We start from the raw sequence: 13304 nt of genomic DNA on the forward strand, positions 1-13304 counted from the left end.
GTAACACCAATGACCTAAGATGCCTCCCCTCCCTTAAACCAGCACAGCTCTCTGGTTTAACAGGTCAGCTCTGGTACCCTGCACAGGAGTCATATTTATTTAGATGACTGCTAAAACAGTATTTTCCAGAGGTATCGAGCCTCTCCACTGACTGCTGGCCAAAAGCAGCCAGGCATCTCTTCAAGCAGATGTTTCACACTGCATCAGCTGCTTAAATCTCAGAGGAGTGTCTGTAGAGCGGTTCTTGCTTCAGCTCTGTCAAACCACCTGTTCAGGACCAGGGAAGTGATTGTCCCACTGTACTATGCACTGGTGAGTCCACACCTTCAGTACTGGGTCCACTTTTGGGGCCCTCACTACAAGAAAGATGTCGATGTCCTGGAGCATGTCCACAGAAGGGCAATAAAGCTGGTGAAGGGTCTGGAGAACAGGTTGGTTGGGGTTGTTTGGTCTTCAGAATAGGAGGCTGAGAGGAGTCATTCTCGCCCTCTATTATGACTTGAGAGGAGATTGCAGTGAGATGGATGTTGGTCTTTTCTCCCAAGTAACCAATGATAGGACAAGAGAAAATGGCCTCAAGTTTTTTCAGGGAAGGTTTAGATTGGATAGGAAAAATTTCTTACTGAAAGAGCAGTCAAGCATTGGAACACATTGCCCAGGGAAGTAGTGGAGTCACCACCCCTGGAGGTGTTAAAAAATGTGTAGAGATGGCACTTTGGGACATGGTTTAGCGAGCATGCTAGTGTTGGGTTGATGGTTGGACTTGATGATGTTAGGGGTCTTTTCCATCCTTAATGGTTCTGTGTTTCTATATGCTTTTTCTCTGACTCTTCTTTGCTACTTCTTTCAGATGTGCTCACCGTATAAGATGGACTCGGCTGAGAGGGGCCCAGGGCAGCTGGTCACTGTTCAAGAACCACCTCCTCTGTGTCCAGAAGCAATGTATACCAACAAAGAGCAAAGCAGGGCAGAATGCTAGGAGGCCTGCCTGGATGAGCCAGGAGCTCCCGGACCTGCTATCACTTAAAAGGAAACTCTACAAGGAGTGGAGGAAAGGACAGCTAGAATGGGGGTATATAAGGAAGCTGCCCGAGCAGCAAAAGACCTGGTTAGGAAAGCCAAAGCACAGTTTGAATTGAATCTAGCCAGGGAGATCAAAGGGAACACTAAGAATTTCTACAGTATATTAATGGTAAAAAGAAGACTAGGGAAGGTGTGGGCCCCTCAGAAAGGAAACAGGTGAAATGGTCACAAGTGACCTGGAAAAAGCTGAGGTTCTCAATGACTTCTTTACCTCAGTCTTCACTGCAAAGGCCTCCAGTCACACTCCTGGAATAGTCACGGAAGCTAATGGCAGGGACCAGGAGGAAGAACTGCCCATCATAAGTGAAAATCAGGTTTGTGATCACCTGAAGAACCTGAAAGTGTTCAAGTCCATGGGACCCGACGGGATACACCCAGAGGTACTGAGAGAACTGGCAGGTGAGGTTGCTAAACCCCTCTCTATTATATTCCAAAAGTCCTGGCAGTGTGGGGAAGTCCCCACTGACTGGAAATGGAGAAACATTACTCCCATTTTCAAAAAGGGTAAGAAGGAAGAACCAGGGAACTACAGGCCAGTCAGTCTCACCTCTGTGCCTGGTAAGATCATGGAGCAGATCCTCCTGGAGGCACTACTGAGACATAAGAATAGTGAAGAGGTGATTGGGTACAGTCAGCATGGGTTTACCAAGGGCAAATCCTGCCTGACAAACCTGGTGGCCTTCTATGAACAGGTCACAACATTAATAGATGGGGGGAGAGCAACTGATGTCATTGACCTGGACCTGAGCAAAGCCTCCGACACTGTCCCACACCACATCCTGGTCTCCAAACTGGTGACACAAGGGTTTGATGGGTGGACCACGAGATGGATAAAGAACTGGCTTGATGGCTGCACCCAAAGAGTCAATGGCTCCATGTCCCAGTGGAGGCCAGTGACAAGTGGAGTTCCTCAAGGGTCAGTCCTGGGACCAGTCTTGTTCAACATCTTTGTTGGTGACATGGACAGTGGCATTGAGTGCACCCTCAGCAAGTCTGCTGATGGCACCAAGCTGTGTGGTGCAGCAGACAGGCTGGAGGGAAGGGATCCATCCAGAGGGACCTCGACAGGCTGCAGAGGTGGGCACAAGCCAACCTCATGAGGTTCAACAGGACCAAGTGCAGGGTCCTGCATCTGGGTCGAGGCAATCCCAAGCACAAATACAGGCTGGGCAGTGACTGGCTGGAAAGCAGCCCTGAGGAGAGGGACTTGGGGGTGCTGGTGGATGAGAAGCTCAACATGAGCTGTCAATGTGCACCTGCAGCCCAGAAAGCCAACCAGAGCCTGGGCTGCATCAGGAGAAGTGTGGCCAGAGGGTCAAGGGAGGTGATTCTCCCCCTCACCTCAGCTCTGGTGAGACCACACCTGGAGTACTGCGTCCAGTTCTGGACCCTCTATTACAAGAGGGATCTGGACATGCTGGAACGTGTCCAGAGGAGGGCCACCAGGATGATCAGAGGGCTGGAGCTCCTCTCCTGTGAGGACAGACTGAAAGAGTTGGGGCTGTTCAGCCTGGAGAAGAGAAGCCTCTGAGGTGACCTTATTGTGGCCTTCCAGTATCTGAAGGGGGCTACAAGAAAGCTGGGGAGGGACTTTTTAGGATATCAGGTAGTGATAGGACTGGGGAGCATGGAATAAAGCTGGAAGTGGGGAGATTCAGGCTGGACGTGAGGAGGAAGTTCTTCACCATGAGAGTGGTGAGAGCATGGAATGGGTTGTCCAGGGAGGTGGTTGAGGCCCCATCCCTGGAGGTGTTTAAGGCCAGGCTGGATGAGGCTCTGGGCAGCCTGATCTAGTGTGAGGTGTCCCTGCCCATGGCAGGGGGGTTGGAACTAGATGATCCTTGTGGTCCCTTCCAACCCTGACTGATTCCATGATTCTATGACTCTTGCTTTGCTCATAGCTGACTGTATTACTTGCAAATGTGACTTTTCCTACCTGTCAGCTCACCACTGAACTACACCAAAGTAAGGAGGAGATCAGAGCTGCACCAGCCACACTCGTTTGGGTCTGCCAGGGTTTGGGAAGATCCCAATAAAGTTCTGATGGGAGTTGAAGGGATGACAGAGGGCAATTCAAATGTGGTACCTAGAAAGAGCCCTGCCTGTCTTGGCTTGAGTGCAGAGGAAGTGTTCCAAGCAGCCACCAGCTGATTCATGTTCCTAGTCTCACTGCTGGTTAAATATGAATACAAGTCCTTTAAACACACCTGATGTTCACATCTCAAATATGGGAATAATCATCCTTCATTTACCTCCCCCATAAGGTCTTTTTATATTGCTTTGGCAATATTAAAAAAAAAAAATATTTCTTTGGTCTGAGGAGACAACACTGGTACAATGCCATTGTTAGGTGAAAGATGATACTGATACTGCAAATGTCTCCAAATCATGTGGCATTCAGGATCAATAATTCCCCTCCTTTTTATTGTGTTTTTATAACAATGTAGAACACAGTTCCCTCTGAACGATGATGGTAATGAAGGCAGGTGATTAGCAAGGATATGGCATGCATTCTAAGCTTCATTAAATTAATCATATATAATGATGTGTATCAATGGTGGCAAGGGACATGGTTTAGCACCAGACTTTGTCATTAGACAATGGCTGGACTTGATGATCTTAGAGGTCTTTTCCAACTGAAATCATTCTATGGTTCCATGAATAGAGAAAGGTGCTCCTATTGTCCATCTTCCAACTGTGTGTTAGAAATAATGAAGTTAAAAACTAGGAAAATATTTTCAATGCAGTCTCTTATTATGAGAACATCATTCTGAGAGGCAATATAGCACAAGATTTCTATGGTCTATACAGCAGATCTCGAAAAATTGTAGTTCCTGCTGTTAATTTACAAACTCCTTTCCAGAGGACTAAGTGGTACATTGCAAGGGTAACTAGAAAAGCAGAGTTAAGCGTTTCTTACTCCTATAGTACTTGGTTCTCCACACAGCAGGGAAGGAAGCATACATAAAGGTAAGCAGGAAAACTTCAGAACTTAGTTGTGGTCGTGAAGAAGGTCAGTGGCAAAGGCTGAAACCCAGCTTAAGATCTTCACCTGCCTGCCTTGGTTCTAAAGTGCTTTCTCTATTGCTGTATCCATGTAAGTGAAAAAATACCACAACAGCATGATCATTCAAGAGCCCAGTGAGAGTGTTCTCTGCTTCAGACAATTGTGCTTTTCCTCAATAAATGCAGAGATTCCCTTAAGGCCCCCACCATTTTTGTTTTGTCTTGCTCCCAGTTAGGTATTAGGCATCAGCCCCAAATGTATCTATGAAAAGTTATTTGTGGTTAAAAACCAAAAACCACCCCCGGCCCCCAACCTACATTTGACTATGAAAGACCTAAGGTATGTTACTTCCATTAAAAATGTGAAAATGGAATTAAAATCTCACTTTGAACGACTGTAGCCATGGCCAGGGTTTGGTGTGCTTTACATAAGATCCCAGAAGAAAAAGTCTTCTACTTAAAGGACACAGAAATTCAGATCTGCCAGGAAATAAGTGGCACTATCAGCAAGTGCTGTAATTTTAGTGGTCACAGGATTTGTGCTCTTTGCAGTTACTACTTTTGACACAGCTAGGATTAAGAAGGATAACTTTGGAGGTAACTTGGAGAATGGGTGTGTGATGCTGTGAATGCAGATATTAACCTGAATATCACACTCTGCTCGTGAATGGTCTATATTTTGAATATTCTAAATTAGTTTTAGAGGGAAATGGAGTTATAGCTGAGGACGCAGAGATGGACAAAGGACAAATAAAGGACAAAAGTATAAAATACATAAAGTAATAAGAAGACAACTTCTAAAAGAAAAAGAATAAAATTCAAACCAAATAAACCCCAACAAACACCCGTTGTCTAATCCACCTGCACTTATACCCTAGCCCCTGAATCCCCATAAGATCAGGTGTGATGTGATCCATACCATTAAAATGCAACATTCACCAGACAAAGCTACAGGCTTTTTCACTCTCCTGGAGAACGAGAGCATCACTACACTCACTTCTGAGTCAGCCTCCCACACTTACCAATGCAGTCCTTCTTATTCCAATGCAATTTCTTTCCAGGTGGACAGACACACTCGTAGCTCCCCATCGTGTTAAGACACCCATAGTCACAACTACCATTGCTGATGCTGCATTCATCAATATCTGAAAATGTAATTAAAGTCAAGAAGAGTATTAAATGCGTGCACGTGTATACTGAGCATTAAGGTGCATAAGGAAGTCTGTTTCTATTATCTCTTTTATATTTAAGTCTATATAAATATATGTAAATGCAGACAATACTCATGTCAAACAGTTTTGGTGCATATTGCATTTATCTGTCTCTAGACACATGTATGGCTCCTACTCTTTCAAGGATATAAGCATATGATACAATTTACTTGCCAAGACTAGTTGCTGATATTCCCAAAATACATGCTGGAAGTCTCTGCAGCATCTGGACCATGCTGTATACTGCATTATAAGGAAAACTGTGAAAGTCGTAAACATTTGTGAAATTAGATTCTTTCTGCATAGCAATGAGGTAAATTCTCCATAGTGATTCACAGAGTTTACTTTTAGAGAACACCTCTGCTATGAGGATAGGCTAAGAGAACTGGGATTGGTCATCCTGGAGAAGAGAAGACTCTGGGGGGACCTTATAACTGCCTTCCAGTACCTAAAAGGAACCTGCAGGAAGGCTGGAGAGGGACTTTTTACAAGAGTCCACCAACAGGACAAGAGGAAATGGATTTAAATTGAAGGAGAATAGGTTTAGATTGGATTTTAGGAAGAAATTCTTCACTACAAGGGTGGCAAGGCTCTGGAATGGATTGTCCAGAGAGGCTATGGATGCCCCCTCCCTGGAGATGTTGAAGGCCAGGTTGGATGGAACCTTGAGTAACCTGGTCTGGTTGAGAGGTGTCCCTGCCCATAGAAGGGAGGTTGGCTTAGATCAGCCAAAGCTAAAGCTCTTCCAGACTAAGTCATTCTATGATTCTGATGAAGGAGGAAACTATGATAGAGTCTAGAAGGTGAAGTGCAGTTTATTTAGTTTTCTACTCCTGAAATATAAATGAAAGGTAAAAATGTGAAAGAAGGCAAAGCTATTACTGGGTGTGTTATCACCGATATTCCTCTTAAACTCTTTCAACATTTGGCACATTAGACAAGTACTTAGTCAATTTGAAATATAACCTTCTTAGTCTCTGCAATCACCATTTATATACTTAGAATGGTTTTGGTTCAAAAAGACCTTTAAGATCATCAAGTCCAATCATTCTCTAACTCTGCCAAGTCTGGTGCTCAACCATGTCCCTCAGCACCACATCTCTGTCTCTGAAACATGTCAAGGGATGGGGATTCAACCATCTCTCTGGGGAGCCTATTCCAGTGTTTGAAGACCTTCTCAGTGAAACATCTAAGAGTGCCTCTACTAAGAGGCAAGCTTGCACCAAATATTTTTTAAGATTCTCATTATTTTTCTCTAGTTTTGACTTCTGCTCAGTGCCATGTGGATGCTGACAAGAAAATTTATTTGTTCCACTGTAAACATCAATTTCCAGGACCTGAGTAAAACTAATGATAAGCCTGAGTGGCAAAGCTCAGGGTCTGGACAAGTCTGGATTCAGACCTGTGATTTTGGATCTGCCCATTATGAACAAAACCAGGAGATTTGGATCTGGTTATATTTTGCTCCAAGTTCAGTACTGAGTATTTTCCAGTTAGAGTTTTGGTCCTACTTCACAGTCATATTTAAAAACTGAAGATGAACTTAGGCTGAAGATTGTTTAAAGACTGAAGTTGAACTCCAAACATTAAGGTTCTCCCTAAATTAATACATACACAAAGTAATTAGGGAATTAACAGTGAAACTGAAGATCAGTTTCTCTGCATCTCACATAGCACGGGCCTCCAAAACTGACAGACTGATTTTGCTTTCAGAACTGCCCTCAAGTAGAGTCTTTTTCCAAACTCTTTCCTTAGAAGGGCTCCTATTTCTTTTCCTGCCTGCCTCTGCTATACAGTGAATTAATTTGTTACTTACCCTGCTCTACACAGGAGATACCAATATACACACCTACACCTTTCTCCCTGAGTCAAGCCAGGTAGAGATACCATTAGCAGGTGACATCAGGTACACTTGGATGAAAATGATGGTCTAGCTTCTGTTTCTGCTACAGCAGTTTGCATGGCACAGACTGAATTGAGTGTAAACGACATGAGCCTTTTTGGCTAAGTCTGTAGAACAATTTAGGAATACATAGGCTTAAAAGTCTTTTCCAACCAGAACAATTCTATGACTCTATGATTTTATGTCACAGTCTGGTAAGGAGAGATTACCAACTGAGCCAAAACATGAAATCTTATAAAAATGATATCCTCCTCCTATTCTCTTTCTTGCCCATCATATGAAGACTTCCTTTAGTAAATACAATTGTGATTGACCTCTCTACTGCGTGTAATGTAATTACCAATTGCAACTCTGTGTTTGTAAGCTCTGTGAGGAAGTTTACCCTCTGCAGTGTGATGAACTCCATCCATGAGCTGCTTTGCAATGATTGTGGAAGAACAGCTGCCTCTGTGCAGCAGTGGATGAAAGTGTCACAATTGCAAGCTTCTCATCTACACTGAGGCTGCTTTGTACCACCACTGCAAAAATGCCTGGCCATCATCTTTTATTGATGTTCTTCTCCTGGGAATGCTTCAATGAATTTGAGATGCTGAGATTTTAGTCACACTCAGCTCTTATTTTTTAGCTTTATTGGTTTATCTTCTTCTTCAGTTCTAAAATCTTCAACTAAAAATTGTGTGGCTCAGTAAACAGTTCACATAGTAAACAGTTCACACAGTAAACAAACAAACAGGTAAGCAAGACTCAGTTTCCAAACCTCCACAGTGTGTCAGTCCATACAAGGTGTATCCTTTATAGCAGAGACATTCAAAGCTTCCAGGGTAGTTGATGCAGGTGTGATCACAGGTTCTTTCAAAGGAACACTCATCTATATCTGAATTCACAGAAAAAGCATGAAGAAATTAAAATTTGGTTCAACTGAATGGCTGGAATTTCATATTCAGTTGTAACATCTTGTCATCGATAAATCAGTAAATATCACCCCTGGTAAAATCTGAATAAATTACCAATCTCATTCTAGTGCCTTATAAAGAAAGGACGTGCAGGTAAGTACACAGAGAAAAGAAAGAAAAGATAAAAAAAAGAAACTCTGAAAACCCTGTTATCTATGTTCACCATTAGATGGCAACCTTGAACTTCTCATCTTTTCCCACTGCAGGGCTGTGAGGTCATTAAGGTTTTAGGGGCTTAGCGGCACAATGGAAAAGTTTTGGGTTGAATCAAGTAATTCCTTCTCTCTCTGACCATTCCTCTGACACCTTGCCCCGCAGGACAGGGAGTCACTCTGCCTATGCAGAGTTGCACAGCCTCAAGGGGCATAAGAAAAACTGCCCAAGAAGCCAGTATCAAGAATGGATGGGCAGCACCTAAGAGAGAGTAAATCTTAGTCCAAAACCTGCATTCTACCCACTTCAAGAAAATTTGGCCCGTGTTTCTTAAAAAGGTCAGGCATCTGTAATTATCACAGATCACTAATGTGAAACCCTTATTTACATAGCCTCTTCCATCCAGCTGCCTATGAAGAAAGCAATCCATATTGCTTCAAAGACAGCCCAAAGGTTTTGCTGAGCAGGGTGACATAAAGGTTTAAGTGACAGCAGTCACTGAAAAGCAGTCCATTAAAGTCACTTTACATGGCAATGTGTGCAAAATAACAGCACTTTGGACTCAATTCTAGCCTTAGACAATTGGTTTTCTTAGAATTCTCTTCAATGTTTAATTTTTCTGCTAGGACAGAGAAATTAATACAATAGCATTATTTAAGAGTGGTAATTCCAACAAAACTTGCATTCCTCTAATATTTCTGACCTATACATGAACGGAATAGTTTTCCTTTCATAGCCTCCACACCTTCTACAGTTGCTTGTTAAGAACATAGCCTGAGCAACACCATTGCTCTATATAACTTGGACTTTCATATTGTACACACTTAGTAAGGTGCTTGGAAAAAAATGTGGAAGTTCACAAGTGATTAAAGCTGTGCTACCCAATTCCTATATTCAAATAGTATTTATAGAGTTTTGAAGTTTAATGAAACATTCCCAGGTCTCAGCCAGTTGTTAGAAATGCAAATACTTAAGTCTGAGTACTATAAAATTAAGATTTTGTGTATGTTCAGACAAACCCAAAATCTGTGTGAATTTATGCACAAACTTAGACTGCTGTAACCAGCTATATTTTATATGATCTCCAATTTGAACACATCAAAACATCCATGTGAAAAGAGAACTCATATTGTGGAAAGTTACTGTTCAGGTGAACGTGTAACAAGGAGTACACAAGATGAACAAAAATCTGTGCTACCTGGCTTTATGTGTGCACCACAATCGCTTGTTATGATCAGCCAACAAAAAAGGAAAGCTGGCATTTTATATATATATATATATATATATTACATTTATTTCAGTTTAATGCAGTTTTCCAAGCATTGTAAAATATCATTGTTTGAGTTTGGAAAGCAATTTCTTTCTAAGGTTTCCTTTATAGTCTTGGAAATACACATCTTTTGAATGCACAAATCACTTCAGTCTTCTCTAATTAAATACATGGAATAAAATAATTTGGGAGCGAACACTGCAGTTGAAGTTTAAAAGGATTTTTAATGCATAAGAAGCCTAATCATACAATGTGGTTTCATTCAAGTGTAAACTTGTTTGCTATATGGTACTGCTGGAAACTGACAAAAGCAGCTCATTTTCTGCCCTCTGACTTCTCCTGGAAAGCTGCTTTTCAATAATCATTTCCTATCTCTCAATAGTGATCTTATTGTAGTCATTGGCATTGCTTTCACACATACCTTTGTGGTTCTTAACATATTGTGACTTAGGTCTTTACAGATTTTTCTTCACATTAAGGAGGATGCAAATCCCTCTTTGCCAGTGGAAACGGTGGTCTGCCTAATAATATGACCAGTCATCTGCTTGCCAAGCAACAAGCACACGGGACAAACAAATGTATTTCTGTTACAGGTAATATCAGCTACTCATAAACTTCTACTGCTTACACTGGTTGGCAGAAACACTGAAACAAACGCTTGCATTATGATGCAAAGACTATTAAAAGCTCTTTTGCCATCTAAATCCCTCATCCCATCTCCTGCTACTGTTCTCATAAATTCAACCTTTGCTGAAGCTAGCTTCTTGCTTAGGCTGATTGAACATAGAAAGTCTCTGCATAGATTTTTGCTTGCATGACACCATGTCACTCAGCCTCACAGCCTGTGGAGGGTAGGGCTAGGCACTGCCTGAGGGACCCAGCTTTCCAGTGTCCCATCTGCAGAATCACCAGTGCCCTGAGGAATTCAGCACTGGCCATAGAAAAGGGAAAAATATGCACCACCTGCTCTTCACTAAAAGAAACTGGTGGTGTGATACAGGATGCTGAAATTCTCTCACACTTTTGTTTTTTTAAACCTCTGAAATCTCTGTTCTGGGTGCTGTTATTCTCTAGCTCCCAGAATCTTTGAAGCTGGCCTCATGCCTTTGAGGTGCACCACAATGTTTCTTCGTATTTCCCCTGAAAGGCTATGCTTATTTCCATCACACTGGTGATACAGACGTATCTCATAAGAGACTGAGGAGCAGGGACTTACACCTGGTTTCACCTTCACAACCCTGGGTTTCAAATCCTGCTTACAACACAGCTTGGAACAAACGTAGGCATCTAAATCTTATCTACTCTGTTCAAGCAACACTACACAACCTGGCAGCATTACCTACTGAAGAAAAGCCCAAAAATACAAAAGCAGAGAGGTGGCAGGTTACAGCGAGAAAACTGAGCACAAATCATTTCCCTTTCAGTTTTGGGGTCAATTCTTCCACCAAGCACAAGTACACACTCAAAACCACACATTTTTGTATTGAGTTGCTCTGAATTTCCCCTCTCCCACATAACAAAATAAATACTGAGAAATTAATCTACTGGGTCCGAGATGCTCTTAAAATGATTTAAAGTTATTTAAGTCAAGTTTTTGAACTGTTCTAATATGAGCAAATGCAGCAGAAAACTTGAACTTGAGGTTGAAGTTTCTATTCTAATTGCATTTGGCAAGAATTCACATAGTCCAAGCTGTCTCAGAACATTTCAGAATTGCTGGTGAACTTATTTGACATTAAACACTTCTTTTTTTTTTTTTGCTTTCACTTAGTGCCCCTGTACTCAGTACTGGTAAGGCCACACCTTGAGTACTGGGTTAACTTTTGGGGCCCTCACTACAAGAAAGACATTGAAGGTCCTAGAGCAGGTCCAGAGAAGAGCAACAACACTGGGAAAGGGTCTGTGAAACAGGGCTTTTGATGAGCAGATGAGGGAACTGGGCTTGTTTAGTCTGGAGGAGACTGAGGGGAGACCTCATTGCTCTCTACAAAAGGAGGTAGTAGTGAGGAGGGGTCCATCTCTTCTCCCTAATAATGAGTGATAGGATGAGATGAGATGGCCTCAGGTTGCACCAGGGGAGGTTTAGATTAGATATTAGAAGATACTTCTTGACTGAAAGGGTTCTCAAACACTGGAGTAGGCTGCCCAAGGAACTGGTAGAGTTGCCATCCCTGATGGTGTTTAAAAGAGGCAGAGATCTGGTGCTGAGGGACATGGTTTAACAGCAGACATGGTAGAGTTAGGTAATAGTTGGACTTGATCATCTTAAAGTAATTTTCCAACTGAAACAATTTATGGTTATATGAAAAATTCAGATCACATTCATCACTGGTATCAGCATATGCAGTAGTGTGACTTCAGCATATTACAGGAAGCCTTCATTGCTTAACTGTTGGAAGCTTCCAGGGCTAAGTTCATCTCTGGTAACACCTGATGCTTGCTTTGGCAGCACTTATACTAAAATTGGAATGATACAGAGAATGTTGGCATGGCCCCTGTGCAAGGGTGATGCACAAGTCTGTCAAGTCTTCCATATGCTAGGGATCAGGTTAGGAAAGCTAAGCCCCAGGGACATCAGGGTTACCAAGGCAGGTTTTTATAAGGATATCAGTAACAAAAGGAAGAACAGGGAAAATATGGGCCCTCTCTGGAAGGAAACCAGAGACCTGGTCACACAGGACATGGAGAAAGCTAAGGAACTCAATGACAATTTTGCCTCAGCATTCAATGTCAAGGGCTCTAACCACACTATCCAAGTTGGAGAAGTCAAGGACAAGGACTGGGAGAATGAAGATCTGCCCACTGTAAGAGAAGACCAGGTCTGAGACCATCTAATGAGCCTGAGGGTGCACAAGTCCATTGACCTCACAAGATCTGTCCTGAGGGAACTAGCTGATGAAAAGCCATTTTCCATCATACTTGAAGAGTCATGGTGGTCTGGTGAAGTTCTCACTGACTGGAGAAGTGGAAACATAACTCCCATTTTCAAAAGCAGATATAAGGAAGACCCAGGGAACTACAGGCCAGATCAGTCTCACCTCAGTGACTGACAAGAAAATGGACCAGGTTCCCCTAAAGACTCTGCTGGAGGACATGGAAAATGAGAAGGTAGTTGGTGCAACCCAAATAGCTTCACCAAGGGAAAATCCTGCCTGACAGATTTGGTGGCTTCTTATGATCACAGTATCAGTGGATAAGGGATGAGCAACCAATGTCATCTTCCTGAACTTGTGTAAAGTATTCAAAACTGTCCTGCATGAGAGCCTTGTCTCTGAACTGGAACGACAGGGATTTGATGGATGCAGCACTCAGTGGATAAGGAATTGGCTAGATGGCAACTCTCAAAGAGTTGTGATCAATGGCTCAATGTCTGAATGAAGACCTGTGACAAGCAGAGTACCTCAGGGATTGGTACTGGGACCAGAGCTGTTAACATCCTTGTCAGTGACATGGACAGTGGCATTGAGTGCACCCTCAGCGAGTTTGCTGATGACACCACGCTGTGTGGTTGCCATGCTGGAGGGAAGGGATGCCATCCAGAGGGACCTGGACAGGCTGGAGAGGTGGGCCCATGTCAACCTCATGAACTTCAACAAGGCCAAGTGCAAGGGCCTGCACCTGGGTCAGAGCAATCCCAAGTACAAATACAGGCTGGGTAATGAGTGGATTGAGAACAGCCCTGCAGAGAAGGACTTCTGAGTGGTTGAACAGGTGCTTGACATGAA

General features: G+C 42.8%; 1 protein-coding gene and 1 non-coding gene across 4 annotated transcripts in view; one reads left to right on the forward strand and one right to left on the reverse strand.

Annotated features, from left to right (window-relative positions):
- The window catches only part of SCUBE1 (signal peptide, CUB domain and EGF like domain containing 1), a 214215-nt gene that overhangs the window by 19163 nt on the left and 181748 nt on the right, over positions 1 to 13304 (reverse strand). For all 3 annotated transcript variants that reach the window (XM_054399407.1, XM_054399410.1, XM_054399409.1), the window contains 2 exons: positions 7961 to 8077; positions 5112 to 5234 (listed from right to left, as the gene is read on the reverse strand). In XM_054399407.1, the coding sequence (XP_054255382.1) occupies positions 5112 to 5234; positions 7961 to 8077 (240 nt within the window). The remainder of the gene's footprint in view (positions 1 to 5111; positions 5235 to 7960; positions 8078 to 13304) is intronic.
- LOC128981295 (U6 spliceosomal RNA) lies at positions 12017 to 12119 on the forward strand. Its single transcript, XR_008489511.1, has one exon. It is a non-coding gene; the product is annotated as a U6 spliceosomal RNA (small nuclear RNA).

Source organism: Indicator indicator, chromosome 3 (assembly GCF_027791375.1).
Source record: "Indicator indicator isolate 239-I01 chromosome 3, UM_Iind_1.1, whole genome shotgun sequence".
NCBI classification, from domain to species: domain Eukaryota; kingdom Metazoa; phylum Chordata; class Aves; order Piciformes; family Indicatoridae; genus Indicator; species Indicator indicator.